The sequence below is a fragment of the Molothrus aeneus genome, chromosome 1 (genome assembly GCF_037042795.1).
Source record: "Molothrus aeneus isolate 106 chromosome 1, BPBGC_Maene_1.0, whole genome shotgun sequence".
Lineage (NCBI taxonomy): Eukaryota > Metazoa > Chordata > Aves > Passeriformes > Icteridae > Molothrus > Molothrus aeneus.
In genome coordinates this window covers 48,590,393-48,616,908 of record NC_089646.1, presented here as the reverse complement: position 1 = coordinate 48,616,908, position 26,516 = coordinate 48,590,393, and the positions used below count along the sequence as shown (strand labels likewise).

The 26,516-nt window shown below is 40.6% G+C and overlaps 1 protein-coding gene across 1 annotated transcript in view; it reads right to left on the bottom strand.

Moving 5' to 3' along the window:
• TRANK1 (tetratricopeptide repeat and ankyrin repeat containing 1) overlaps nucleotides 1-26,273 on the bottom strand; it is a 51,706-nt gene extending 25,433 nt beyond the window's left edge. The window contains exons 1-12 of the mRNA XM_066561890.1: nucleotides 26,243-26,273; nucleotides 25,255-25,306; nucleotides 17,903-18,037; nucleotides 16,348-16,471; nucleotides 15,040-15,190; nucleotides 12,648-12,766; nucleotides 9,135-9,218; nucleotides 5,579-5,717; nucleotides 4,996-5,127; nucleotides 3,101-3,268; nucleotides 1,148-1,303; nucleotides 523-774 (exon numbers count right to left, since the gene is read on the bottom strand). Of these exons, the coding sequence (XP_066417987.1) occupies nucleotides 523-774; nucleotides 1,148-1,303; nucleotides 3,101-3,268; nucleotides 4,996-5,127; nucleotides 5,579-5,717; nucleotides 9,135-9,218; nucleotides 12,648-12,766; nucleotides 15,040-15,190; nucleotides 16,348-16,471; nucleotides 17,903-18,037; nucleotides 25,255-25,306; nucleotides 26,243-26,273 (1,543 nt within the window). The remainder of the gene's footprint in view (nucleotides 1-522; nucleotides 775-1,147; nucleotides 1,304-3,100; nucleotides 3,269-4,995; nucleotides 5,128-5,578; nucleotides 5,718-9,134; nucleotides 9,219-12,647; nucleotides 12,767-15,039; nucleotides 15,191-16,347; nucleotides 16,472-17,902; nucleotides 18,038-25,254; nucleotides 25,307-26,242) is intronic.
• Between the last annotated feature and the right edge of the window lie 243 nt (nucleotides 26,274-26,516).

The following is a 26,516-nucleotide window of genomic DNA, read 5'->3' as shown; positions in this document are numbered from 1 at the left end:
ACATCAAGCTATAAGATTAAATGAAATATGCCAGAGGGATCCCAGGAATAAGCTCATGCAAAAACACCAAGTATGATGATGTCTACACTAGTTAAAAAAAGAAAGGCATCTGGTCATGTCTTTGAAATCAATGAAGAAGTCCCCTATTTGTAGCATAACAGCAGACTGAACTCAAAACCGTGGCTTACACTTTCTACCAGGACAATATTGTGGCTGAAGACAGAGAAATTGAGGCCCAAAAGACTATGCACCAACAGGTGCAGGGGCAATGATAGTCCTTGGCCTTTTACTAACCCTAGGAGACAAATTTCATTTGATAAACATCTTCCACCCAAGCAGCCTTACTAGCTACGCCATGTCCCACACAGCAGATGCAGCCAATGCATTGCACTCCAACAAGCTGCTGCACTTATACAGAGCCACAAAACCCCCATGTGTTGGTATTTCTGAGACTGTCTTGCTCCCAACATGTCAAATAACATACTGCATCTCTTATAGCACATTAATATCACAGTTTTTCACCTCCTCGTTCAAGCAAGCATCTTATGAGGTGCACTTGCACGTCCAATTTTTCACACTGTTGGATAATGTTGCCAATGTCAACATCTGAAAGACTGCAGGTTTTGAAGAGTCCTCCACCTGATGGATCTTCCCCATCAGCTTTCCCTGTTAGGAGCAGCAAAACTTTATGCCACATTTGCTTCCCCAGCAACTGTTTTATGAAGCTGTTAGCACAGGCACTGGAGATGTTGCATGAGATTTCTTCAGGGATTTCTGCAAGACAGTCAAGACAACATAACTCACTCAAGGACTCATAATGAAATCCACCTCATTGTAAACTAATTTCAGAACAATTAACTTGTTAAATTGAAAGTAAGGAACGGCAAAATATATCTTTCCATCCTTATGCTGTCAGCCAAGTCAGTTTGAACATTTTGATACATCATGAATTTCTGTGCATATTCCATTGGTTCTAAGTGCAAAACACAACATTAAATATAATTAAAAGCACATTGTTCCAGTCATAAAAGTTACAGAAACACATAACAGAAGGAAGGGTAAAAGGGCAGTAAGTTTATGTTAGCACCAAACACATTTTTCACGGCAATTAATTTTTGTGAAAGGGAGAACTGGGAACTCACTGCACCTTTCACAGAAGACAGCCATTTCAGAAATCGCTTAACTGCATCTTCCTTCAATACATTTTTATGATGTGCTCCATTTTCACACCTGTAGAACTGGACAAACTGTTCCAGAACATCCTGGACAGAATCTGTATCAGTGGTGACACTTTCATTGTCTCCTGCAAAACATTACAGAAATTGAAAATCTACTTCCTTGCCAGCATGTTTTCAGGGCAAGACTGTAATGCATTACATCCCAGGGCTCGAAGAAATGCGTAGTGACAGATTAAAAACAGATGGCTGAAACTCTTACTGACAATGCCAGTCCTGTGATGGATTTCTGACCCCAAAGGAAATTTGATACTTTCATCAAATACACTCTTGTTCTGGTTTTGCCTGGCACAGCATCATTTTTCTTCTTGGTAAATGGTACAGTGCCATGCTTTGGATGTAGGACAAGGATACTGCTGATAGCACAGTGATGTTTTGGTTGTTGCTGAGCAGTGTTCACCCTGAGACAAGCGCTTCTCCATGTCCCATGCTCTGCCGAGGACATGGAGAGCATGGGACACGAGCGAGCAGGTGCACAATAAGCTGGGAGGAAGCATGGCCAGGACAGCTTATCTGAACTGGCCAAAGGATATTCCATACCAAAGAATGTCATGTTCATTATATAAACTATGGGGAATTGGCCATGAAGGGACCATTGCTGCTTGGAGATGGGTTGAGCCTCAGTTAGTGGGGTGTGAGCAATTGTACTGTGCACCACATGTGTTTCTTGAGGTTTATTCCTCTCTCTTTCTCCTTTTCATAACAATAACAATAATAATAGGAGTGGTAATTTTTAAACTGTTCTTAAGTCAACCCACCATGGGAGGGAAGGGGAAGTGAGTGAGCTGCTGCTTGGTACTTAGCTGGCAGCTGAGGTCAAACCATGACTCCATTTACCATAATTCACTAGGCTGAAAACTGTAATAGCTTCTGTATGCAGGCAGGAAAATGCTGCAATTATATAATTGTTTGGAATTTTTAGAGTAGATGACTAAACCCAGTAATGTTTGCAGCGTACACTTTTAATGAGCTTGTCTTATTCCCCACTGCCATTTAAAAAATACAGCCATAAAAGAATTTCTCCTCTAAAAATTAAAAAAACAAAGCTAAAAATATACACCAAAATGTTACCTATAAGTTTTAAGAGATATAGAGATATTAATGCAATGGGAAATAGCAGATTTTAAACAATGTTCTAAAAATTGCCATTAAATACCAAAAAACTTGGCTTGGACTTCCTAAATGCTTCAAGGAATTCAGATACATGAAAGACCAAACAAAACAGTAGCTTTATCTCTTGGGACAAAGAGAGAGACAAGGTAGGTCATCTTTTTAGAAAGAAAGACTAACCTCAGACTGTTACCTGTAAAGTTGAGGCTTATTCTCCAGCCTCTCATTTTCACAAAGCTTAGAAAACTGTTGCAGGTTGTGCATTGCCAAAAAAACCCAAAAATTAAAAAAAAATCCTGGCCATAAAAGACAGTGCAACTCGAAATGCCAAGCAAAGCCATTATTACCACAGAGGTATTGGTGTTAACATCCTAATGGAGAACCACTGTGCTAAAACCTTCTCCAGAGCAGAGATCTCCACAGTAAAGAAAGAAAACTTCCTTTGCCAGGAGCTGTAAGATGCAAGGACAATGAAACCCCGTGTTTTCCAAAAAACTTACAAGTTATACACACATGAAAACTGAGATGTAGCCTAAAAACTGTGCTTGATGCCAAGCTTGATCTAAACATCACTTGGCCAGCAGCTGCTTTCAAGCAAGGATAAAATGTTCACTACTGACTAGCAGGAGATCGCAGTGACAACTCACAGGAAAAGTTTCATAAAACACACCCACAATAACTTATTTGAAATAAAACAGTTTTGTACCTAAAGGTTTTAATTTTAAAACAGGTAAAGCACACACTGCAAGTAGTACCTGTCTGCTTCCCAGAGGAAGTGATTTTCTCAATATGCTTGCTGACTTCTTTTACAGCATCAAAGTTTTTGTTCTTTTTCAAGATATCTATGACATATCTTGACCGTGCATCTGGAACAGAGGGATCAACCCCAAAATTCAGGAGCATGATCACATCTTCTGTTTGTCCTAAAGAAATACATAAAAAAAAAAAAAGAAAAAGAAAAAGAGGAAGAATAATTCACATTTTTCAGGATGTTTTTTCTGTTTTCTTTTTTATTTTTAATTACTTGGCACAATTTCTAGCATAATTTTAACTTTAAAAAAAATCTAAATTCTTCCCAGTGTAATAAGGTGACAGGGTGGAAGTCAAAGGCTGGACTTGAAGATCTCGGAGGCCTTTTCCAAACTTACTGATTCTGTGATTTTATTATTTATAATATTTATTATATATAGCTATAAAAAAATAAACTTTAGTAGATACATATGAAAATACATGTTTTCTCATATAATATATAATACATACAGACATAAATGTTAGTAAATAAATACAGATTAAAAATATGTGCTCTCTACTAAATAAATACCACATGAATATTACCAAATAAACTTTAAGCATCCAAAAGTCTGGAGTTACCTTGGCTGTGATGTTTGCTTCCTGTTGCCACCTCGTGGGCAGAGTAAGGAATACAAGGGAAAAAGCCAGAGTAACATAAAATTAAATCCCACAGAAACTGTCAAGGAAAGCATTTAGTTTGCCTCCTCTGACCAGGCACACTGCTATCTAGGCCTTCAATTTTCACCTATTTAAAAGAACAGGAGAGGCCTGACAGCAAATTATAACTTAGTTAGCCAGGAATTTTGTAGTCCTTTAAAAATTTTGTAATGAACTATGTTTACTTAGCTAAGGAATGTTCAACTGTGTTACTTTACCTGGTTTTAATTTAGACCTGTGTTGGCTGAGTGTCAGTAGAAGACCCTGAGAAATTGCCTCACCAACCTGCAGAAAGGAACTCAATGGACCCACACCCCTTAGAGAACTTAATCAATAGCTGAAGAACAGAATTCAATAAGATTGTTTAATGCTGTCATATAACTAGAGATTAATTAAATACCATAGAACAAGAAAGATACCGTGAGACAGTTAAGGAGTCAAAGCCCTACACACCCCAGAAAATTTGATTAATACATTGCAAGTGCAGAAAAGGAGCCACGTCGTAGGCTTATACAGCCCAGACAACTTACTCAGTAGTAGTTGTCTAACCAGGACAGCAAATGTAATAAAGAACTATTTAGCTGGATAAAACTTAGGTTATTCACTAAAAAAAAAAAAAGATAGATGAGATGTTCTGGTGGCAATTAAGAAAAACAAAACACCTATACCATAATGCAATAAATTGGGCGGGGAGTATCTATAATAAAAAGTTGGATGCTATAGTGTATATAAATGACTGAAAATTGTTTTTCTTTGAACGTGTCTATGGCAAATGAATTCCCAATATGTTCCCAATTTTGACTCAAAATTGTTACAAGAAATGTTCATCTCACAGATTTTTGCTGTTAGATTTAAAACTCCTTGTTTCAGACCCCCAGGTGGTCTAACGTGATTTTAAAGGCACATCAAAATTTAAAAATTTTAACTTCTAGGATTCTAAAAACTGCAGCATACTTGTGAGAAAACCCTAACCAAAGAAACCAAAGAGCAAAGAAAATGGTCACACATCAGGCATACAAATTTAAAAAGGAATTCTTGGAATGTTTAAACATCAGTTGCCACTACAAGTCTGCATTCAGATACTTTCTCATTTTCTTCCTTAACATGAAATATTTAACACCAGGGTCTGAAACCTTCTTCCATTAGAGATTTTTCCATATGAAAACAAAACAATACACACACACAAAAAAAAAGTATTTACTGCGTTTCTGTGAATATTCACTGGAAGAGGCCACAATATGCAGCAGCGTCTGTCCATCTCTGTCTTTCTGGTTGATCCTATCCTTCAGCTCTGGCCTCCAAGTCAGCAACCATCTGAAGAGATGGTTCTTTGCTGAAATGATAAAAAAAAAAAAACCAACTTAAAGAAACAGATCCTGGGGTTTTTCCCCCTTTGGAGTGGCAAGATGCAAATCTAAGGTTGACTCATGACTCTACCACACACAAAGAAACTGCTGCTCCACACTGAGATGGGTGAAAGAAACCCTGTACCTTTTTTAAAGCTGATATATTCAGGTTACAAAAGACCCCTATCAATCACACTTTTGTTTCAAAACACAGAAAAGAACAATTATATTAGGTTTCCACCACTATCAGGCATGGGTGATCGAGGAGAGTGTTTACAACATTTCTAAAAGAGTGCTTTATTGGCATGTGCAAGGTTATAGCTAGATGACCTGACCTGAGCTGTTGGGTTTTAATTTTTTTAAATTTTATAAAGGTCCAGCTGTCAGTCCTCTGATAAAAGTCAGCATTGTTTTATTTTAGCTGCAGATGTCACTCACTTGCTTTGATACACAGTCTGATAACAGCATGCAGCGGATACAGCCCGATGGACTCAGCCTTGGCCCCAATGGAAATCAGCCACTTGACTAACTCTGCTACTTCCTGCAGCTTCTCACCATGACCATACAACTCAGAAGTCTGGCAGCAAAGAGAACAATTACAACACATTATTTTTACACATGCAAAAAGCATTTCCTTTTCAATATTTTCTATATTTCCATGACAAGAATCAGTAGAACAACAACAACCAAACCATAGCCACTGTAAAATGAAACTATTTATTTCATAGACTTACACAGAATGGCTTGGGTTGGAAGGGACCTTAAATATCATCTAGTTTCAACTCCCTGGCACAGGCAGGGACACCTTTCACTACACCAGGTTGCTCAGAACTCCATTCAACCTCAAACACTTCCAGGAATGAGGCATTCACAACTTCTCTGGGCAGCCTGTTCCAGTGCTTCAGCACCCTCTGAGTAAAGAATTTCTTCTTGATATCTAATCTAAACCTGCTGTCTTTCACTCTGAATCCATCCCCCCTCATCTTGTCACCACATGCTCTTGTAAAAAGAGTTCTTGTGGGCTCCCTTCAGGTACTGTAAAGCTACAATTACGTCACCACAAAGCCTTTTCTTTACCAGGCTGAACAATTGCAATTCTCTCAGCCTTTCCTCACAGGAGAGGTGCTCCATTCCCGTACTCATCCTGGTGGCCTCAGTCCCAACAAATTGATGTCAGGAATAGTGTGGCCTTCAGGACCAGGCTGGCAATGGTCCCTCTGCACTTGGCACTGGTGAGGCCACACTACAAGTCCTGTGCTCTGTTCTGAGCTACTCACTACAGGAAAAACATTGTGGTGCTGGAGTGTGTCCAAAAAAAGGCAATGGAGCTGGTGACAGGTTCTGGAGCACAAGTCTGCTCAGGAGAGGCTGAAGGAACTGGGATTGTTTAGCCTGGAGAAAAGGAGGCTAAGGAGAGACCTCACTGTTCTCTACAGCTTCCAGAAAGGAGGCTGTAGCCATTTGGGGGTTGGTCTCTTTCACCACCTTCCGGGTGAAAGAAGGAGGAGAAATGGCTTTAAGTTGGGTCTGCAGAGGTTCAGATGTGATATTAGGGAAAAAAAATTGACTGAAAGAGTGGTTAGGCACTGAAATAAGTTGCCCAGGGAAGCTGGTGGAGTCACCAACTCAGGGAGTGTTCAAGAGGCATCTGGATGTTGCAATTGGAGTTTAGGGATGATTATAGTGCTGCTGTGTTGATTCCAACCTTGACGATTCTGAGAAACTACACAGCCTGAGCTGAAGACAGCTGAACTTAAAAAGTATGTTCTAGCAAGGACTTAATGAACATGAAGCACAGTCTACAAGGGGTACAGCAATATAGGATACTCTGGAGGTGTGCAGCAGAAGCTAAGATGGAAATTGAGACAATATGCCAGAAGGATCAGGACATGAGGAGGTGGTCGGAAACAGTGTTCAGACAAAACTTCTCCATTTGTGCCAGTCATCTTTTTAAATAGCAGCCTTCACACATGCTTCCAACATTTACAAATAAATCTTTTTTTCTAATACTTCATGCCAAATTTTGACTGGCAAGAAATACTTTTTGAGCACAGTTATCAAATCAAAATACAACAGATTATAGGGAGAATGTAGGAGCAGCAGGGGAAGTTTGAGTTGTCAGAAAGCCACATTTTCTAATTTTTGCAAAGGAGGATCAGTACTCAGGGATTTTTCATCTTGATTCTTTCAGACTTCCATGTGTACAACAAACCCACAGGTAAGATTGGTTGGGCCAATTCAACAAAAAAAGGGCTGTACTATTTGCAAAGCCTACCCATTTTTCCTGACTCAATGAGGCATTTTGCTTTGCTGGAAGACACTTTGCTAAAACACTCTGTATGGGTCTTCTGCTGTGTTTCCAGGCTTCACTGCCAGTGTGAAGTTACTGTGCTAGCACTGGCACAGCACAGTGCCTAATGATACCCAACCAAGACATGCTTGCATATATCCATTCACTAATTCTTCCACTATCTCTAAAAGCAAGCCTGTGAGGAGATGTGAATTAATTTCCCTTGCATTACCCTCAGAAATACTCCTGCTCACTCTGTCAGGCACCTAACTGAAATACAATTAAGGTAAAAACACCAATTTTAAATTTTTATGACCAAAGTACCACAAGGACTGTAACAGCCAAATGGCAAATTCTAGTATATTCCACCAATACGACATAAACCTGTGGCAGCAGCTCTCTGGCCACAGAGAGCAGTGCACAACTTTCCCAGGCATTGTCCTGGCAAAGGCTGTGAGAAGATCAGAGAAAAGAATGATAAACAATTCTTATCTTCACTTGCTGCACCTATTGTTGTGAACATGTACAATGTGTTATGGAGATTTGTTTACCAAAGGATGGTTTCTTAATTGGCCAATGGTGATGGTGTTTAGATGGAAGGACCAGTTGGGTCCACGTGTATCGTGACTGTCTGTAAGGGCAATGGGCTTCTTAATAAGTATAGAATAATAAAGTTCTGAGAATCATGGAGTCAATGCTAATTATTACCTGGCTGGGGGCCTGCAGTGACATAAAACTTTGTGAGAAACAGCAAAGCCTGATACTGAGAAAATTCCTGGGAAGCACGAGAGGAAGTACACACTATCTGAGAACGGGAAAGGCGTCCTGTTTCTTCGAAGCCTGCAAACCTTGAGGAAACTAACAAACTGTCAGGCTGACAGATTGATTACAGGCCTGCAGCCAGGTTGCATGCAAAGGACTGAACAAAGATCCTCATACTAAGTGTATAAATGCTGTCTTAACAATGCAATAAACAGATTCATTCTGCCCTCAGTTTGTGAGTCTCACATTCATATATCACTAAACCTTGCCAGACAGTTAATAGCAAGTAGGGGATAGTACAGTTACTACAGCTAATGTCTTCTAAAGTTCCTGTCAGGAAAGAAACTGTAAGAAATATAGAAATTCTTTACTGTGAGGGTGGTAAGGCAGTGGAACAGGTTGCCCAGAAAAGCTATGGGTGCCCATTCCTGGCAGTGTTCAAAGCCAGGTTGGATGGGGCATTGAGCAACCTGGTCTAGTGGAAAGTGTCCCTGCCCATGACAGGGGAGTGGAACGAGATGATCTTTAACATCCCTTCCAACCCAAATCATTCTAGGAGCCCATGGTAAAGCCCAGTGGAACTTCTCAATTTCTCACAAACACTGTGAGATGCTTTTAGAAAGCTGGTATGTCACTGCTATGGAAACTGGATGCTCCTGAGCTGCAGAGCTGCTGAACTCCCAGCAGCTCTTGGCTCACAAACAGCCTCCAGCTACACCTTTGTAATACTAATACACCTTGGAAATATTAAATTTAATTCAGAAATATTACATTACATGAAGTTAAATTTTCAAACAAATAGATTATAAAGTATATTAATATAACATCCATGTATTATTTTTTATTTTCTTTTTCTTGGTTCAAGATGGAAAATCTCTCACTAAAGTTATAAGGAAGAAAATAAATAGATACAAGGAAAAAATAAAAAAAACATGAACTTACCTCAAAGAGATTCTTCAGAGATACCTGGTTAACTCTGAGATCACGGGGCAATTTTTGCTTCTCAGACAACAACAACAGACAAGACTGGAAAAAAAACCCCAAACATTAATGCTCTTATAAGCACAGTTAAAACTTTGGTTTTTACTGCCTCAACAGATCTTGTTAGAAAGCCAGCACAGACTAACAGTATTTCAGACCTTTTTGTAATATCACAACTGAATCCCAGTTTCTAATTTTCAACTGAATTAATGTAATATACAGTGGAGAGTAGGAAGTTACAAGTGATGAAAGTTTCTTCAGAAATAAAAGCATGTTTAAAAAGTTAGGCCCTAAAAGATTCTCCAATACTTGGAATATGTCCAGTGCTTGGAAGTAACCCTCTGCTTTAGGAATGAACCTTTACACTGGGGACAAGACTGTCCAGCTAACACCAACATCCCAAGCAGAAAGCAAGAAATGAATATTGTATCTTCTTCTGCTTTCTTCCATCTTCTCAGTTTCTCTAAAAAACTTTGCCTTGCTCCTTGAAAACCCACCTAGCTTCACCAGAAGACAAGGGAATGACTATGGACACCATCTACCTGGACTTCTGTAAGGCCTTCGATACAGTGCCCCACAACAGTCTTAGCTCTAAACTGAGGTGATATCAATTTAATGAATGGACTGCTGGATGGATAAGGAATTGGCAGAATGCCTGCATCCAAAGAGCTGTAGTCAATGGATTAGTGTCCAAGTGGAAACCAGTAGTGAGTGGTGTCCCTCCAGTGCCTGTAGTGGGACCAGTACATTCATTGTCTTCATTAATGACATTGCCAGTGGCACTGTGAGGTGCCTTCAGTCATTCAGCGAGTTTGCAGATGGCACCAAGCTGAGTGATGCAGTTGATAATGCTCAAGGGAAGGGATGACATCCAGAGGGACTCTGCCAGGCTTGAGGAGCAGGGCCATGGGAAGCCCAGGAAGTTCAACAAGGCCAAGCGCAAGGTCCTTCACCTGGGCCAGGGCAATCCCCAGTATCAATACAGACTGAGGAAGAAGGACCTGTGGGATAATGGTGGATGAAAACTAGGATAAAAGCCAGCGATGTGCACTTACAGCCCAGAAAACAAACGGGATCCTGAGCTGCATGAAAAGTAGCATGGTCAGCAGGTCAAGGGAGATGACTCTACCTCTCTGCTCTGCTGAGACCAATCTGGAATGTTACATCCAGCTCTGGGGTCCCCAGTACAGAAAAGACATGGACCTGTTGGAACGAGCCCAGAGGAGGGCCACAAAATGGAGCAACTCTCCATCCCCCAATTAGATGGGGATGGAGGAACTCTCCTGTGATGGAAGGTTGAGAAGCTGGGGTTATTCAGCCTGGGGAAGGTTTCAGGGAAAACTTACTGCAATAATGTCAATATAAAAAAGGGGCTTTAAAAAAAGGGTGTTTAACAAGGCCTTTGTGACAGGACAAGAGGCAATAGTTTTAAGCTGAAAGAGAGTAATAGTTTTAACCTGAAAGAGAGTTTGTTCTCATTGGACATAAGGAAAAAAAGTTTCATGATACAGGTGTGAGGTACTGGAACAGGCTGACCAGTGAACTCTGAATGCACCATCCTTAAGAGTGTTGAAGGTCAGGTTCAGCAGCCTTTCAGCAATCTAATCTAATAAGAGATGTCCCTGCCCAGAGTAGGGGCTTGGATGGGGCATGTGGGGCTCCAGTGAGTCCATAGCTCCAGTGTAAGTCCTCCAGAGGCTGTGGTTACTGTCAGAAGCCTGTTCCTTCATGATCTCTCCACAAGCTACTCTGCCTAAGCAGAGTGGTGGTAAAGTGGTGGTAAAACAGCTTGAACTTTACGTTATTTGTAAAAGTTATCAGTGTTGGATAGAGAAGGGAAGATCACACTGCTTATTGTCTTGAAGAATGCTGAGACCAGCCTGACTCATCAATCCCAGAGTTACACATTCTGAGGATGTGAAAAACAGTGTTTCCTGACAGAAAGTGGTACTGGTGACGACACAGCAAAGTTCCTGATAAAGGAACCAACAGGTGATACTACTGATAACTTCTCTAAAGCTGCTAAGCTGACACAGCCAGCCTAGAAATACATGACTGACAGTCCCTTTATATGACAGAAGCACAGTCACACTATTTAAAAGCAGGGTCTTCTAACATATCCCTTCCTGTATGTGTGCAGAGATTCCTCCCCTGAGTGGAAATTCCCCTCAAGACTACCCCTGGAGGCTGAGCAAAAGAGGTTTGCTCATGGCCACTGGCATGGGTGAGTAACATCAATCTCTACTTAGTAACAATTTTGCTATCTTTAATACCAATGTTTTACTATTGCTTCAATAAATAGTACACTATTATATAGTGTAGATATTATTATATAATATTTACTAACTGTTATAACTATCTGTACTGTATGTAAATAATTCTGATTAAAGCATTTTAGTCTGATCATTATCATAAATTTAAATAAGTTATTAATTTTATTCATATGTATATATTTGGTTTGCCAGCCTTAATCCTGTGGGACAAAGTCATATAAAGGCTCAATTACACATATATTATCCTTTAAACATAAACCATTCACCAAGTCTGGGAGTAGGATTGGATCCAACAGCATCTAGGCACCCCTCTGAGGAGCTCAGAAAGCAAGTGGGTCCTGTCTGAACCTTATGACTCAGCAGGAGGGTTCCCCTGATAAACTTCAACTGAAGCTTCCATTTTGCCTGTGACAGGCTGCAAAGGAGCCCCTTGCTCTGGGCCTGGGGCACCTCTTCCTTCTCTACCCCTGGGGCTCACAGGGCTGTTTCTCTCACTCTTTCCCCCTCACTCTCCCAGGGCTTGGCCCTTTTTAAAACACACTTTCTCTGAGGCACCACCACCTTGGCTGAGCCATGCCCTAAAATAGGACTGTCAGAGGCAGCTAGAAGTGACACAGCTCCAGCCACTCCTCACAGGTGCCCTGCTGGCCCTACTGCCAGCACCTCACCAACAACATTCCATACAGCTGTAACTGTGACAATGATCAATTTTTTCCACAGTTGAGAGAGGACTAAAATAATTTCAGATGATCCACCTTCTGATTTTTCTAAATTATCTGGTTTTGCTCAACAACCATATGTACTTCCACTGAGATGCTCCTTTATTGTGGGTCTTTCACAGTTTCAAAAATCCAGCTTGTCATACAGAAGTAAAAGGGACCACAAATAAATTTGTATTTTTACCTCTCTAATTTGAATATTATTGAATTGAATAGTGACTCTAGGTGGTACTATAAGAGAGACAACAGATAGCAGCAAGAGACAAGTAGGATTTCAAGTCCATCATATCCCTTTCAGAAATGAGTTTCAGAAATTATTTATCACTAAAAGCATTTTTCCAAGTCTTCAAAATCGAGACATTTGAACCAGGCAGCAATACATATTCACAGTTTTGGCTTCTAAAGGTAACACAAACTTATGCTGAAGTGGTAAGACGTGAGTGCCCAACGCGCAGTGGGAGGTGACATGGTGACACACTTACCCGCCACTTCCCTTTCTGGGCCAGCCTTTCTATCACTGCTTGCCAAATCAGTGCATTGAAATGTGCACTGAAGATATAATCATATGCAGGGTAGAAAGCTTGTGGCAAGATTTGTTCATCTGCAAGAATAAGCAATAGAGAAGAATATTTGTTATACAGAGCACTTCAAAGGTCGGAGTGTCCAACTAAATTACTTCATTGCACAGAGATCATTTTAGCACTGGGTAATACCTAGGTGTCATGGTTTGACACTGGCACAATGCCAGTGCCCCCATGAAGATACCCTCTCCCTGGTAGCTGCTGTGAGATGTGACTAGGAATAAGCAAAGCAGGCTCCTACTTAGGAAAGAAAAGAAAGAACTTTATTAACTACACTACAACTATAAATAAAAAGGAACACACACACAGGGAAAATGAAAACCTCACAAATGCATTTCCTCCTCCCCCCACCAAATTTCCAACACAATACATCTATTCCTCAAATCACCAACTCTCGGTCCAGCACCACCTTTTAGACAATCAATCCTCAGTTCATCAAGAGGAGAGGAGTCCTTCTTGTACCACGGGCTTCCCCTGGAAACACGGTCGAAGCCTCGTGTGTTTCTGTGTCACTCGTGGCACTGCCCGGAGTAAATCTGCCATCATGACCTCTTCCTCTCATGTCCAGTGCTCTCACCACTGAACACGGACCAGAGCTGCTTCTAGGGTTGTCCTTTTTTAAGGATGCTTTGTCCCGATCCAAAAAAGGCACAGTCTCTCCTTTGGGACACCTGTCCCCCCCATATTTTTTCACCCCCTGGGGCCGAGGGGCACCAACACTGAACCCTCTTGGTTCTGTGGCCATTGCCTCCCCCTAGACACAGTCTCTGTATCACAAGGAACATGGTTCTGTCCATGGCTATACAAAAAGAGTCCAGCAAAAGCCACTCCATCATCTCTTCCCACTAGGATTCTTCTCTACTCTTCTACTATCTCTCACTCGCCCACACCTCTCTCACACTTGCACATTCCTTCCTCATCTTCCACTCTATCTTCTAGGAGAGGTCAATGATCTGTAAAGTTCTCATTCTCCAAAAAGGGGTTAAAAGCTCCTACAAGCGGCCGGCTGCACCCCCCCCCCTTCTTCTCCTTCCCAGCTGTGCTGCCGGCGCAGGCCCATGTTTATCAAGCTTCAAGGTTACAGTCCCAGGCAGCGGCTCTCCCTCTCTCTCTCTCTCTGTGTCTCTCAGGGGGGGCTGCCCGATGGCTCCCGGTGTCTCTGTCTCTGTCTCTCTCTGTCTCTGTCTCTCTCTCCCTTCCACCCCCGGGGTCAGGCCTACCGCTCCCGGCCACATGGCTTTTCCCGTCCCCCCAGATGGGCCAGGGGAGAGACCCGAACTCTTTCCCGCGGAAACCCAAAAGGGCCCGCCCACGCGAGAGCTCTGCTTTTAACCCCGTGTTCTCAGAGGCGTGTCCATGTCCTAAATGGCCAGGTTAAATGCCAATATTAAAGCCTGAATATCCATTGGCCCAAAACACAGCATCCCAAAAAACACATTTCCTGTCAAACCACCACACCAGGGGATTGCCCAGTGAGGGCTTAAGAAATGCTGGTCACTCAACTGATTCAGCACCCTGTTTATCAGTGGCCAGACTTCATTAAACAAGGGGGAAAAAATTAGTCCCTGCTCTCAAGAAACACCTCAAAGCCCCAAGGCATTGTGAACCTCATGGCAATTCTTCCACTTATGGGTCAATCAGCTACTGATTCTAATCAAGGACCTTAGTGTGGGGCTACAGGCTCAGGAGAAGGCAGCAGAGGCACAACCTGAAATCTCCTGGCATGCCTGTAGGCCCATCAGATAAAGCCTAAAAAGCAAGTAGAGGAGGAGAGACTGAGGAGAGAGAGCAGGGAGACAGACGATGGACATTGCTGAAAAACACCCATACAATGCCACAGGAAGGCCACATTTCCTCTTTTCATTACTGTCCATTAGTAGCTGTGGGAAAGTCCTCCACACTGAAATTGTAACAAAGTTTAAACTGTCTATCTTCTAATAATTCTCAAATCTACCTGGCTAAAAGAAAAGTAGGGTGGTCCAGACAAAACTCACTCAAAGCCTCTGGGATCTGGAGCTTCAAATATCCAATCTTGTCGTCCTGACTGTAAATTCTGTCCTTTTCTAACTATTCCATAATTGACATGTTCCTGTCCCTGCACTGTTTTGAGATTGTTGGTGTCTGCTGTATATAAATTGGACCAAGTTCACCACATCCTAAGTATATTCATAATCCTCAAACAGGCCTGACACACTGAAGGATCAAAGGAATGATCTCACAAAGGATGTGCTACTAAGTCTCATCATCACTACTGAAAGGCTCTTAAAAAATTAAGGTCTTAATTTGAGTTTACCATTGACACTTATGAAGATTCCTGCTATAAACTCAGCAATTTGAGTTTGATCTGAAGAAGAATTCAATAGAGCCAGACCTCTGTGGAACATAGAAACTGCCTCATTAAACTTTGATAACATGATGAATGAATGGCCAGCTCTATAATAAGCCTGAAAAAAAAAGGAGAAAAAAAGATGTTGGGAAAATATTCCAAGATATTTACCACCAAAAAAAAAAAAAAGTTGTCGCTTTGTTTTTAATTCTCACATTATGTTATAAAAATGACATGTAGTACTATTTCCACAGCTTCTTATACATAGATCCAAACAAAAAAAAAAAGAAGTGAAATAAACTATTTTATTCTAATTCCTTGAAACTCACAATATGTTACTGATATTATCACAGATACTAAAAGTGCAATCCTGAAATTCAAAGCTTGGAAAATAACCACAGGATGAAAGACCTACTTTCAGTAGCTGTATGTTAACCTCCTCTGGACAATATTGAGGTTTTTTTGTGTCACAAGGTTCAGAATATATATTTATGTTTCCAGATCACTGCATTTTGCAGTATTTCTTTCCCACAATCAATATATTCTTCAGCCAATAGTACCTGAACGCATTTATATTCACCCTGAATTAGATTGTAACAGTTCAGAGTCCTAGTGGAGTTAATTTGTTCAAATCAGATAACTGGCATGTTGCAACACAGCACAAGTTAAATGGGCATTTGGATGCAATTTTAGCATATCTAAATATAAAACGTTCTACTAAAGGCTCCAGGAATCTTTAGTGGTTAGACCAGAAGACTGTTTATTGCACATAAAAGCCAATCAAAGAGTAAACTCTGTATCATAAATACTGTACAGCTCCTACTTATTCCTAGCTACTTGAGTCAAGGTGTACTTAATCAATGTGTATTTAATCACAAGCCAAGTGTAATGTATTGCTCTGTCTGCTGGAAATACAATATGACCTCGGGCACCAAGTACCATTCCCAGGAACTGAAGACTCATTAACGTGTAACCCTTGTTTGGGATATTGGTGGTTACATTTCTTGAAAGCATTGGTACAGAGAGAACCAGCATCTCCTGGTGCAAAAGGGAGCAGCTGCTTCATTTCATAAAAATACTATTACAGCTGTGACTCTGATGCTTATATGTAGAATCAAACACTGATTCTGGAATTTTATGCTGTATTTACTCAGCATGCCCCAAAGCAAAAACATGATAAAAAGAAGATCACGACATCATTATTAAATAAAAAATAAAAATTTAAGAAATAGCAAGGAAGGTATGCAAAAACTGCCAGCTTAAGCATCTGAATACCTTAACATACTCCGGATCCCACTGTAAGCTTTGGTGGGCTAAAAGCATTGAATCCTTCCATTTGCCCAGGCAGTACAAAGCAGTTGATTTGTTGCACAACAGCACAGCTATGTCCCGGGAACACCTAAAGATATGGTTTTAGCATTACTGTTTATTCTCTTGGAAAAGGATCATACTTTATAGTTAGTGATATGAATAAATTTAAAAACTGACACGTATTATCCACCTGACAAAATCAGAGGTAAAAAATGTAGTTGTAGATAATAAAGATCATTTGAATGAATATTGGCTATAAAATGTCTTAGAGACATCCTAATGATACCTAAGTGATACCCATAGTGATAACCTGGTGTCTTCTGCAGCAGAAAGCCAAGCCACTGGAATAATGAAGTATGCATTCAAGAGCTCAGACCACCTCGATGTCGCAGACATCTTTTCACTAAAAATCCTTTCTTTAGGATTTTTCCTTCTGAGAAGCTAAGAGGCCTCAGAGACAGAATGTAAACAATGGTTATCTGCTGCTGTGGAATGCAACAGGTCCACCTGTGACTGGCCCATCTTAGATGTTTATAATTAATGGCCAATCAAGGACCAGGCTATCTCGGACAGAGTGCGAGAGAGCTGCCTTTGTTATCATTCTTTTCCTTTCTATTCTTAGCTTAGCAAGCTTCTGAGAAAACCTGTCCTTCTTTTTAGTATAGTTAAAATGTAATATATATATATCATAAAATAATAAATCAAGCCTTCTGGTCATGGAGTCAACATTCTTGTCTCTTCCCTCATCCAAGAACCCCTGTGAACATGGTCACACCTCGATGCACCTACGTATGGCTCAGTGAAAGCCAGCAGCCAGGAATGGGGGAAAACAGACCCATGAATGGAAGCTGTGGGATGGAAAGAGTACTAAAAATATTTTGGTCACCAAGAAAACAACCTCAATGTATCTTAGTGTATCACCACTTGGTGAAGTCAAGGGAAAAATCCACATTTAAAATAAATGAGTGGCCGGTGTTAAATTAGGTTAACAGCAGTGTTAATATACAGGAGTAATGAATATTTAATAGTTAACATAATACTCAACTATTTAATCATTAATAACATTACCAATTTATGTTAACTGATGAAAAGCACTTAAAAGTGCATCTGGAAAGAAATACCCAAAGGAATATTCTGCTGAAAAACTATTTTTAACAAGTCACAGAATACTGAGAATGACCCAGTAACAAGAACAAAGTAGCCTGCATGAGTCATTTTACAGATAATCAGATGATTCATGTAGCAACAGGCCAGGACATGGCAAAATTGCAGCATTTGAGCTTTAATTTAAAATTGATATTTATGTAAAAATATTCAGATTTAAGTCCCTAATTAATCTCTCACATAAATGTAAGGAAGAGAATAACTATAAAACTGGTACACTAAAGAGTGTGAAAAAAGATACAAGAAAATCAAGTGTTAGATCAAAAAACAGTTTTGAATTAACTATGCAACTGCACATATTTACATATTTCAGGTTTGTCTTATGGTTTGCATCTCATAATTCAAGAATACTTACGGGACCCATTGCATTAAATAACCAAGTGTTTGGAGAGCTTCATCATAGTTTTTGATGGCCAAAGAGTAATTTCCATTTTTAAAATCCTGGTTCCCAGCTTGCCTCTTCAACTGTGCATATGTCATGGGATCCATGCTAAGGAAAGAAAAAAAAAATTAATCAAACAAAAGCACTGACTTATGAGACATTTCTTTCCCTAAAATTGACTTAAATTTTCATCTTAGTTTTTTGCATATTTGAAAAGAAGGACAAAAGAGCACATCTTCTCTGTTTCCTGCAGTTGGGCTGGTAAAATAGAGGTCTTGTGACAGCTTTATCTTTGTTGTTGATGCTTCCTCAATTTTTCATCTACTTTTAAATAAACTTCATCTAACCAGATCTACCACTGGTATGCATTTTTGTTTCAATTTTTATCCTCAGGTCTTAAACTGTATCTTTTAAATTAGGATTCCAAATTGTTTCAGTGTGTGAGCATATACTCAATGCAGGAGGAAATATCTGAGAAAACACAGTATTTATATGCTTAAGAAATACATGAAGCTATAAATTTCAATTAATTAAACACAAAACTCATTTCCTTGCTTTTAATTTTTGGGTTTTTAATCTAGGTCCTCTGTTTAGATACTCAACAATCCAACTCATACAGAACTGATAGAAACTTAATTACTGCAAGAAAATATTGCAGCATAGTAGGGTAATAGTGCTTGAGGACCTTGAATCAGACTTAAGACAGTTATTAAAATGAATACAGGAAGTGGCCAGAGAAAACAAAGGTTGAAACTAGCATCAGCTGTAACTTACTGAAAAACGATTTCATCATTAAAATTCTAAAATTAGTGTCATTAAAGAAAGCTATGGTCAAGCAGCTAGATGAAAGAAACAAATGCAAGAGGAAAAGCAGCTACACATATGAGCAACAGCACACAAGAAACAGACAAGAGAAATATCCAGTGCTAAACTGCTGTGTAGAATCCTTCTTCACAGATTGATTTCATAATTAAAAGCTGTTTCCATTACCTGTAAAAACCTGTATGAATCTCACAAATCTCAGTGCAATTAAGTAAGATTAATTCACCAAATAGGAATGCAGAGATTTACTTATTATTAACAGGCTTGTAACAAAACCCATAAAATCTGCAACCTTTGCTACCTGCTCACGTAATGTCAAGGTTTAGTCTGGCAGGCAGCTAAACACCACATAAACCTCAGCTCACTCCCCCACTCCCTGAGTGGATGGGGGAAAGAATTAGGGAAAAAAAGTAAAATTTCTGTGTTGACATAAAGACAGCTTAACATCATATAAAAAGAAGGGAAAATACTAATACTGATACCACTAATAATATATGTAGACTATACAAAACAATTAATGTACAGTGCAATTGCTCACCATCCACTGACCAATGTCCAGCCAGTTCCTGAGGAGCAGCCCCTGGCCAGTTTCCCCCCCTAATTTTTACACATGACATTCTATGGTACAGAACATCCATTTGGCCAGCTCAGGTCAGCTGTCCTGGCTGTGTCCCCTCCCAGTTTCCTGTGGTCCCCTGCAGCTGACAGGGAAGCATCAGAAGCTGAGAAGTCCTTGACTTAGGGCAAACACAGCTCAGCAACTACTAAAACATCAGGGGGTTATCAACATTATCCTCATACTAAATCTAACACACAGCTACTGAGTAGAAAATTATCCCAGCTGAAAGCAGGACTAAAACATGTGCAAGATCTATTGGCTACAGAGCAAACTAGATATTTTTAAGTATATAAATTTACAGACAAAGCAAGAAACATTACTGATGTATTTTCTCTGTAGTACTCCTCAGGATGAGGCTGAAACACCAGGAATCAGTGCTGTCTTGTGAGCACAGAGATATGGTGAAGCACACTACAGATGGCACTGTGCCTTTGCATTTATCCAAGCACAAAAAGCTCTTGTCAGGCTCACAAGCAGATGGGAGAGCAGCACCCTGAGAAGGCAACAGCGGAAAAATCAGGTGAAACCATAAAGCTCAGATCTGCACTGCTTCAGGCTGACTGGGAAATGACCAGTCAGAAGTTACACCTTAACTAAACAAACAAACACACACACACTCTGTGATGATGTCTTTCATTGAGCCATCAGCTTGCTAATTCCAGGGAAAGCACCAAGAACAGATGAAATCCTGGATAAAAACTAAACTCAAGAGAAAGAGGTCCCAGGTACTTGGGGGAGGCGCGACAACCAGTCATGCTAGAGGGGTAATTCTTACATTTATCCCAGGCAAATTAAACCATCACTTTATTGAGCAATGTACATACAGTATACACTTTAAAAATACCACTTCTCCAGACAGCAAATCAAGTGTACTCATAAGATATTCAGACCTTATTTTACACTGCATGGTATGAGCATTATTAAGGTGAAAAAAGGAAAATAATAGAGCAACAGAACAAAGGAAAAAAGCAAATATAAAATATGGTTCTGCCTCATCTTTTGTGTAATTCTTTCAGATTTCAATTATCATCAGGAAGTTTGACAAATCATTTTCTCAAGAATAATACCAAAATAGGTCAGCTACACAGGAGTTTTTTCAAGTAGGAATACACATGAACTAGTGGTTTTCCAAATTTAGCTTAATTTCAGGTTTTTTCTTTTTTTAAAGAAAGCTATGCTTCTACTCAGTGTAATATTTTTCCCCAGAATTATATTTTTGTCTTACTTTCCTTTGGAAGATACTAAAAGTACAAGTACAAATAAAAGGTATTCACTAGATATTTAAAAGATTTTTTTTTCCACAGTACAGCAGAAGCAGCAATGAGCATTTTGAAAGGACTTTCCAACGTGTCCTGTGCTGATAAATTTTGGAACTGAACTCCCTGTTTCAGATCAGAAGGCAGCATGCCCTCCCCTTTCCAGGGAGCAGGAATTTTCACCAGAACACGAGTTCTCATCCTTTTCCAGAACTGGAGTTTCCCGGCCAAAACTTTAAATAGTAAATCATATAAATAACTGGGGTGCCTGCTGCAGGCTTTAGCAACTATACTCAAGTTTGCAGACCAGAGAGATACACTGGGCATGCAGACCTGACATCTAAGCTAATGATCCAAAAGAACTGCTGTGCAGGCTAGCACAGCATGTCTTACTACTGCCCAACATCTTCCTGCAGCATAAACAATTTTAACTCAAAACCAATGGACTAACTGAGGGCCTATTATGTAAAGTATATCAAGTGTGATCATTAAACAAAACTGTTGTCTATTACTTTGCCTGAACTGGCACAAGTAAAAGACACAGCTGTATCTGGATATAATTATAGAAAGATTTTTTGGGGGTGAGTGCTGTGGGTTAACCCCACTGGGCAGCTAAGTGCTTGCATGCTCTCACCCCCAGTGGGATGGGGAAAGAGAAAAGGAAAAAGTAAAACTAAAAAAATGTATAGGTCAAAATAAAAATTGCTCAGTAACCAAGAGAGACCTGGGAGAGAAAGATAACGGAAGTGATGCAAAGGCAATCATTAACTGCCCCCCTGACATGGAATAATGCCCATGTTCCCAAGACAGAGAAGGCTAATCCCCCTAAGTCCCCTCCTCTCCACTACCAATGCTGAGCATGATGCCACATGGCATCCCTTCAGTCAGTTTGGGTCATCTGCCCAGCTGTGTCCCCCTCCCAACCTCTTGGGTACCCCAAACCTAGTCATTGGGAGGCCAAGTGAGGAACAGAGAAGGCCTCAACACTGTGCAAACACTGCTCAGCAACAGCTAAAACATTACTGTGCTATCAGCATCGTTTTGCTCACAAATTTAAAGCACCATACCAGCTACTGTGAAGAAAATTTAATCCCTCACACCCAGATACACGTTGCCCTCATGAAGCAGGGATTTCTCCTAAGCTATGGAGTCTATGAAACACATAAAGGTGTGGGGACACCCTAAGGCCTGGGAGACCCTTCCCAGTGCACTGTTGAGACCTTATCATTCACAGAAATAAAACAAAACCAAAACAAACAAAAAAATCAAACAGACAACATGATTTACTCTGTTTACTTTTTTTATGACTCCTGAGACTACCAGCACAAATGTGACAACAAAATGAAGCACATTAATTTTTATTCACAGAATTAAACCAAAAGATTATACAGTAAAGTCAGAAACAATCTACTCCAAACCCTACTGCTGCCAGTGGGCAAAATTCCCATTTACTTTAGGTGTCATCAACTCTTGTGTTACTCTGCTGGTCAGTGTCCCACTGAACTGCTTCAGTCAGACTGCTGTCAGAAGCAGGGAGCTTTAGAGTGGTTACAATGCTACGTTTTGATTTCTCTTGCTTCAGAAGATAATTTTGAAAACACAAATGGAGACTGGCCAGGAAAGCTATTTGTCACTATTGAAAAATGTTGTGCTCCTTATGCCAGCTATGGGTCCCAAGAGGCCAGCTTGTGCTTTCTGAACATCTGAAGCTGGCAGTGCTAAAAACTTTAGAAATCTGAGAGCGAACCCAACCCTTTGGTTTTTCTGTCTGCATCTGCTTTACACATTTTAAAAAGAGAAACTGCATGACACAGTTTAATTCACAGAAAAAATAAAATAGAAGGCCTTCACAGCCATGCTTTTAATTATTTTCGATTCTGAAAGATAAGCCTTAAGGATCCATCCCTATGGCATTACTCAGTGGTAGGATAATGTTTTTATTCTCCAAGCACAGTAGATTTCCATAATGCAAGGAACAAATGAAATACAGCAATCTTAGTAGCTCTGCATCTGAATTAAAAGAATGGTGACAAATAAGAACCCCCCTATTTCCAGGAAATCTGACTTCTAAAGACTGTGCTTTTCTCAGTCCTATTAAGCAAATCATTCCTTCTTCCTTGTTAACCCAAGAGGCAGACATTACAAACCTGGTTGGAAAAGAAAAAGCCCAACAATGCAATCTACACTGTGGCTGAGTTACAACTAAATACATTTCATCAGCATTCAAATAATTCATGTTTTCCAACAGGAAACCTCAGGGCTCCATTAGCTCTCCTTCAACAAAAGCATCCTGGCTCCAAGAACATGATGCCAAGAAAGGACTGTAATGTCACCCCTTCTGCTACAGAGGGACCCTGCAGCTGCATGCCCACCAATGGCACCACCGGATGTGTGCAGGCAGCCCTGCAGTCACCCAGCAACAGGACGCTGCACTCAGGTCTTCCAAATGACACTTTCCTCGTGATCTGATACAGACATATGTGAATGTCAGGGCAGACCCAGTAAAAGAAAGAAAAACACAGGCCAAGAAGGCTGTAAGTGGCTGTAACTATGGCAGTGCTCTGCCTGCTAGCCAGTTTTACCTGTTTTCCTGACAACAGCAGCCACCAAAGACATATTTACAGAACACAGTCTCCTTTCAATGTGTATAAGCCTAACCTTGATAGTGAAAAGCAGAGAAAAATTTACTTCTCTCAGTTTTCCACTGCATGTTGAAAAGTCAAATGAAAAATCTGGAAATCACCTGTACTTTCAGAGGATGCCCTGAAGAAACAGCAGAGACAAAAATGAAGAGCTTATAACTGACCAGGCTACAAGTAGACACATTTGGAAATCTCATGATGAAGAGAGGAAAGAAGCTGAGATTTAGACATGGACATCCTCATGGATCTGTTTAGTCTGAAAAAGGCCATAGTGACATTTGTCTGAACCATATTTTAATTGAATGTTCAGACAGTATCTCATGAAGAGAGATATTGAAGAAGATGACAATGAACAAGAAGATCTCATATTCAACCCTTGTAAAATGTCAGCTCATGTTGGAGAAACTGGTCAACTCAAGTGAAGAGCCTGTAATCTACAAAGCTAGTCATCAGACATCCCTATCATTAGGGGCATATTCAGATAGATAGACAGAGATAGCCTTATCTATAGATAGATTCTCACTCAGTCCTACAAAACAAGAAAAAAAATAAAATTCTGGAAGAAGTCACCTTGCTAGATTTGTACCAGACCTTGGAAGTTCCAAAGACCCTTAGCTTCCAGTAAAAGCCAGCACCACTTGGAAAATAATTAAGGAGATTCTAGAGCAGATTTTGATTAGATTAGGGCAAGCAGAGCAGCATAGTGATAGCTTCTTATCAGAAGGTTGTCCTGAACTCAGCACAAATTGGATGAAATGAAGTTTCTTTGCTGCTTCTGGGCTCTACAGCCAGTCAACATCCTCTACATCACAGAACTCCAAAGATAAAGACAGCATGCATCTCTGGACCTGTGTGCCTCTAAAAAGACAAAACCACTTCCCAGGTAAGTGAATAGAGAGAACATTTTATCAGGTTGTTTCAGTCTGAACTGGAAACCTGTACACAATCTCCATCACTGGACACAAGCAACCCTCAACACTTGCAGAAATTTGGTTCTCTAGATAATCTTCCTTCCTAAGTGTTCAGGCAGAAGCACTACTGGGGAATTCAGGCTACTCTTCTGTAGCTTCATCTATGCAGTACCACACTGATTCAGCACACCTGAACAGCACAAAGGATCTCTCACTATTGAGAAGGAATTCTCACCTGACCTGGGTCTAGCAGGCAAGCACAAGTTCTATATTTTGTAAGTCAGCTGTGAGACTTCTAAGCTCTGGCTGTTCTTTCAAAAGAAGTTAAATGTCTGGGGTGAGAGAGCACAGAGTGAGACAGAACATCCCAGCAGCTCTTCATTTTATACCAAGCTTTCCCTTGGAAATGTGCTCTGACTGATGATTGCAGGGCACAGATATTGTCAGAAACAAGACAAACACCCTTATCAACATTTGGCAAATACACCCCAGATGCAACTAGCACAGATGTCTCAAAGGCCTGTTAACATCTCAAACACCACATACAAAGCAGACAGGGAAGATTTGTGCAAGGTCTGAATGAAACAAGGGGTATAAGCAGAATACACAGAACAAGACTGGGCTAGGGCCCTGTTCTGGGCAGAGCTGGCCTGAATGACCTCCCAGGGTCCTCTTTTTTCAGATTACCACTGTATGTTGCTTTTTGTTTGTGGAAACTGTCAGAAAGGAATTATTAATAACAAAGCCCAGCCTCCTGATGTCTCCAACCAAACTCACAGCTGAAACAGCTTGGCAGCTCAGTTCTTCTTCATGAACCACCAAACTTCTTCATGACCACCAAACAGGACTACAGAAACGGGACTCAAACCCAGCCAGAAGTTGGGCCAGCCCTGCTGACAAGCAGAAATCCATGCAAAACCTCAAGAAGTGGACACTAAAATATTACTAATCTTTAGAGCAGAGATTTGTGGTTCACATTCACATAGGAAATGTACTAGGCAAGTGACAAGAACTAAGGAAGTGACATAGCAAGGAAATGAACATCAGAAGCACGGCACCAGGAACAAGACAATACCTCTCACAAAAAGAGATGGGTGCACACACCAGCTCTGTACCTACTTGAGACCCTGGGAAACAGGGTAAAGACAGGGTAAAAACAAGTAAAACATGGACAGGGCAACAGAAACCTGACAGAGCGATGTGACATTCCATGGTATGGAATATCCCTTTGGGAAGTTTGCGTTAGCTGTCCCAACTGCATCCCCTCCCAGCTTTCTGTGCCCTCATCCAGCTTCCCCACTGGTGGGACAAGCTGAAAAACACTTGACTTAGGATAAGCACTGCTTAGCAACAGCAAAAACATCACTGTTTTGTCAACATTATTCTCATCCTAAATCCAAAGCACAGCACTGTACCAGCTACTAGGAAGAAGATTAACTCTATCCTAGCCAAAACCAGATGACACCTCAGAACATCCTTCCTCCTTTCCTTGCAAGCTGAACTCAGGCCAAGCACATTTGACTAGCCTTCCCTGAAGACTTTCACAGCTTGCAGCAGCAACAGGTCTGGCCTTGCTCCACAGCACATCCTGTTTTGTTAATGGAAACAAAACAGGCTTCTTTGCCTTCAGCTTCAAATGATTCTTCCCTCTTTGTAACCTACCATTAACAAGTCATACCTAGGAAACGTACGGTTGAGCCATGTCTGGAGTTGCTTTTTCAAGAAACACATCTGTTTATACATACAAATACCTATGATTTCCAATAAATTAAGAAAAGACTTGCATTACCCATTTTATATACAAAAAAAATGATGCAAAAGCATGTTCAATGTTCTGTTTACACAGCGTCAACACAAAAACCACCAAAACCTCAAAACAGCAGGAAAAGCTAATCTGTTTCTCTCTGAAACAGCAACAGTCTTGAAATCCCTAATCTAGCTCAGCCATACAAAAGCTAAGTCAGTCCAAGAGGGAGTTGTTTACACTGCTGCAGTTGTTTGCTCAGCCTGGCAATGTTCCGGTCATCATTGTCCTGCTCTTCTTTGCACTGGTGTGGCCTCACCTTGAATACTACGTGCAGTTTTGGGCACCATGATATAAAAAATACATTAAGCTGTTAGAGAGCATCCAAAGGAGACCACAAGGATGGTGAAGGGTCTGAAGAGGAACTTCTGTGGGGAGCAGCTGAGGTCACTTGTTTTATTCAGCCTGAAGGAGACTGAGGGGAGATCTCCTTGCTCTCTGCGACTTTCCCATGAGGGAAAGAGGAGGGGCAGGCACTGATCTCTTCACTCTCGTGACCTGCAATAGGACTTGACGAAAATGACTGAAGCTGA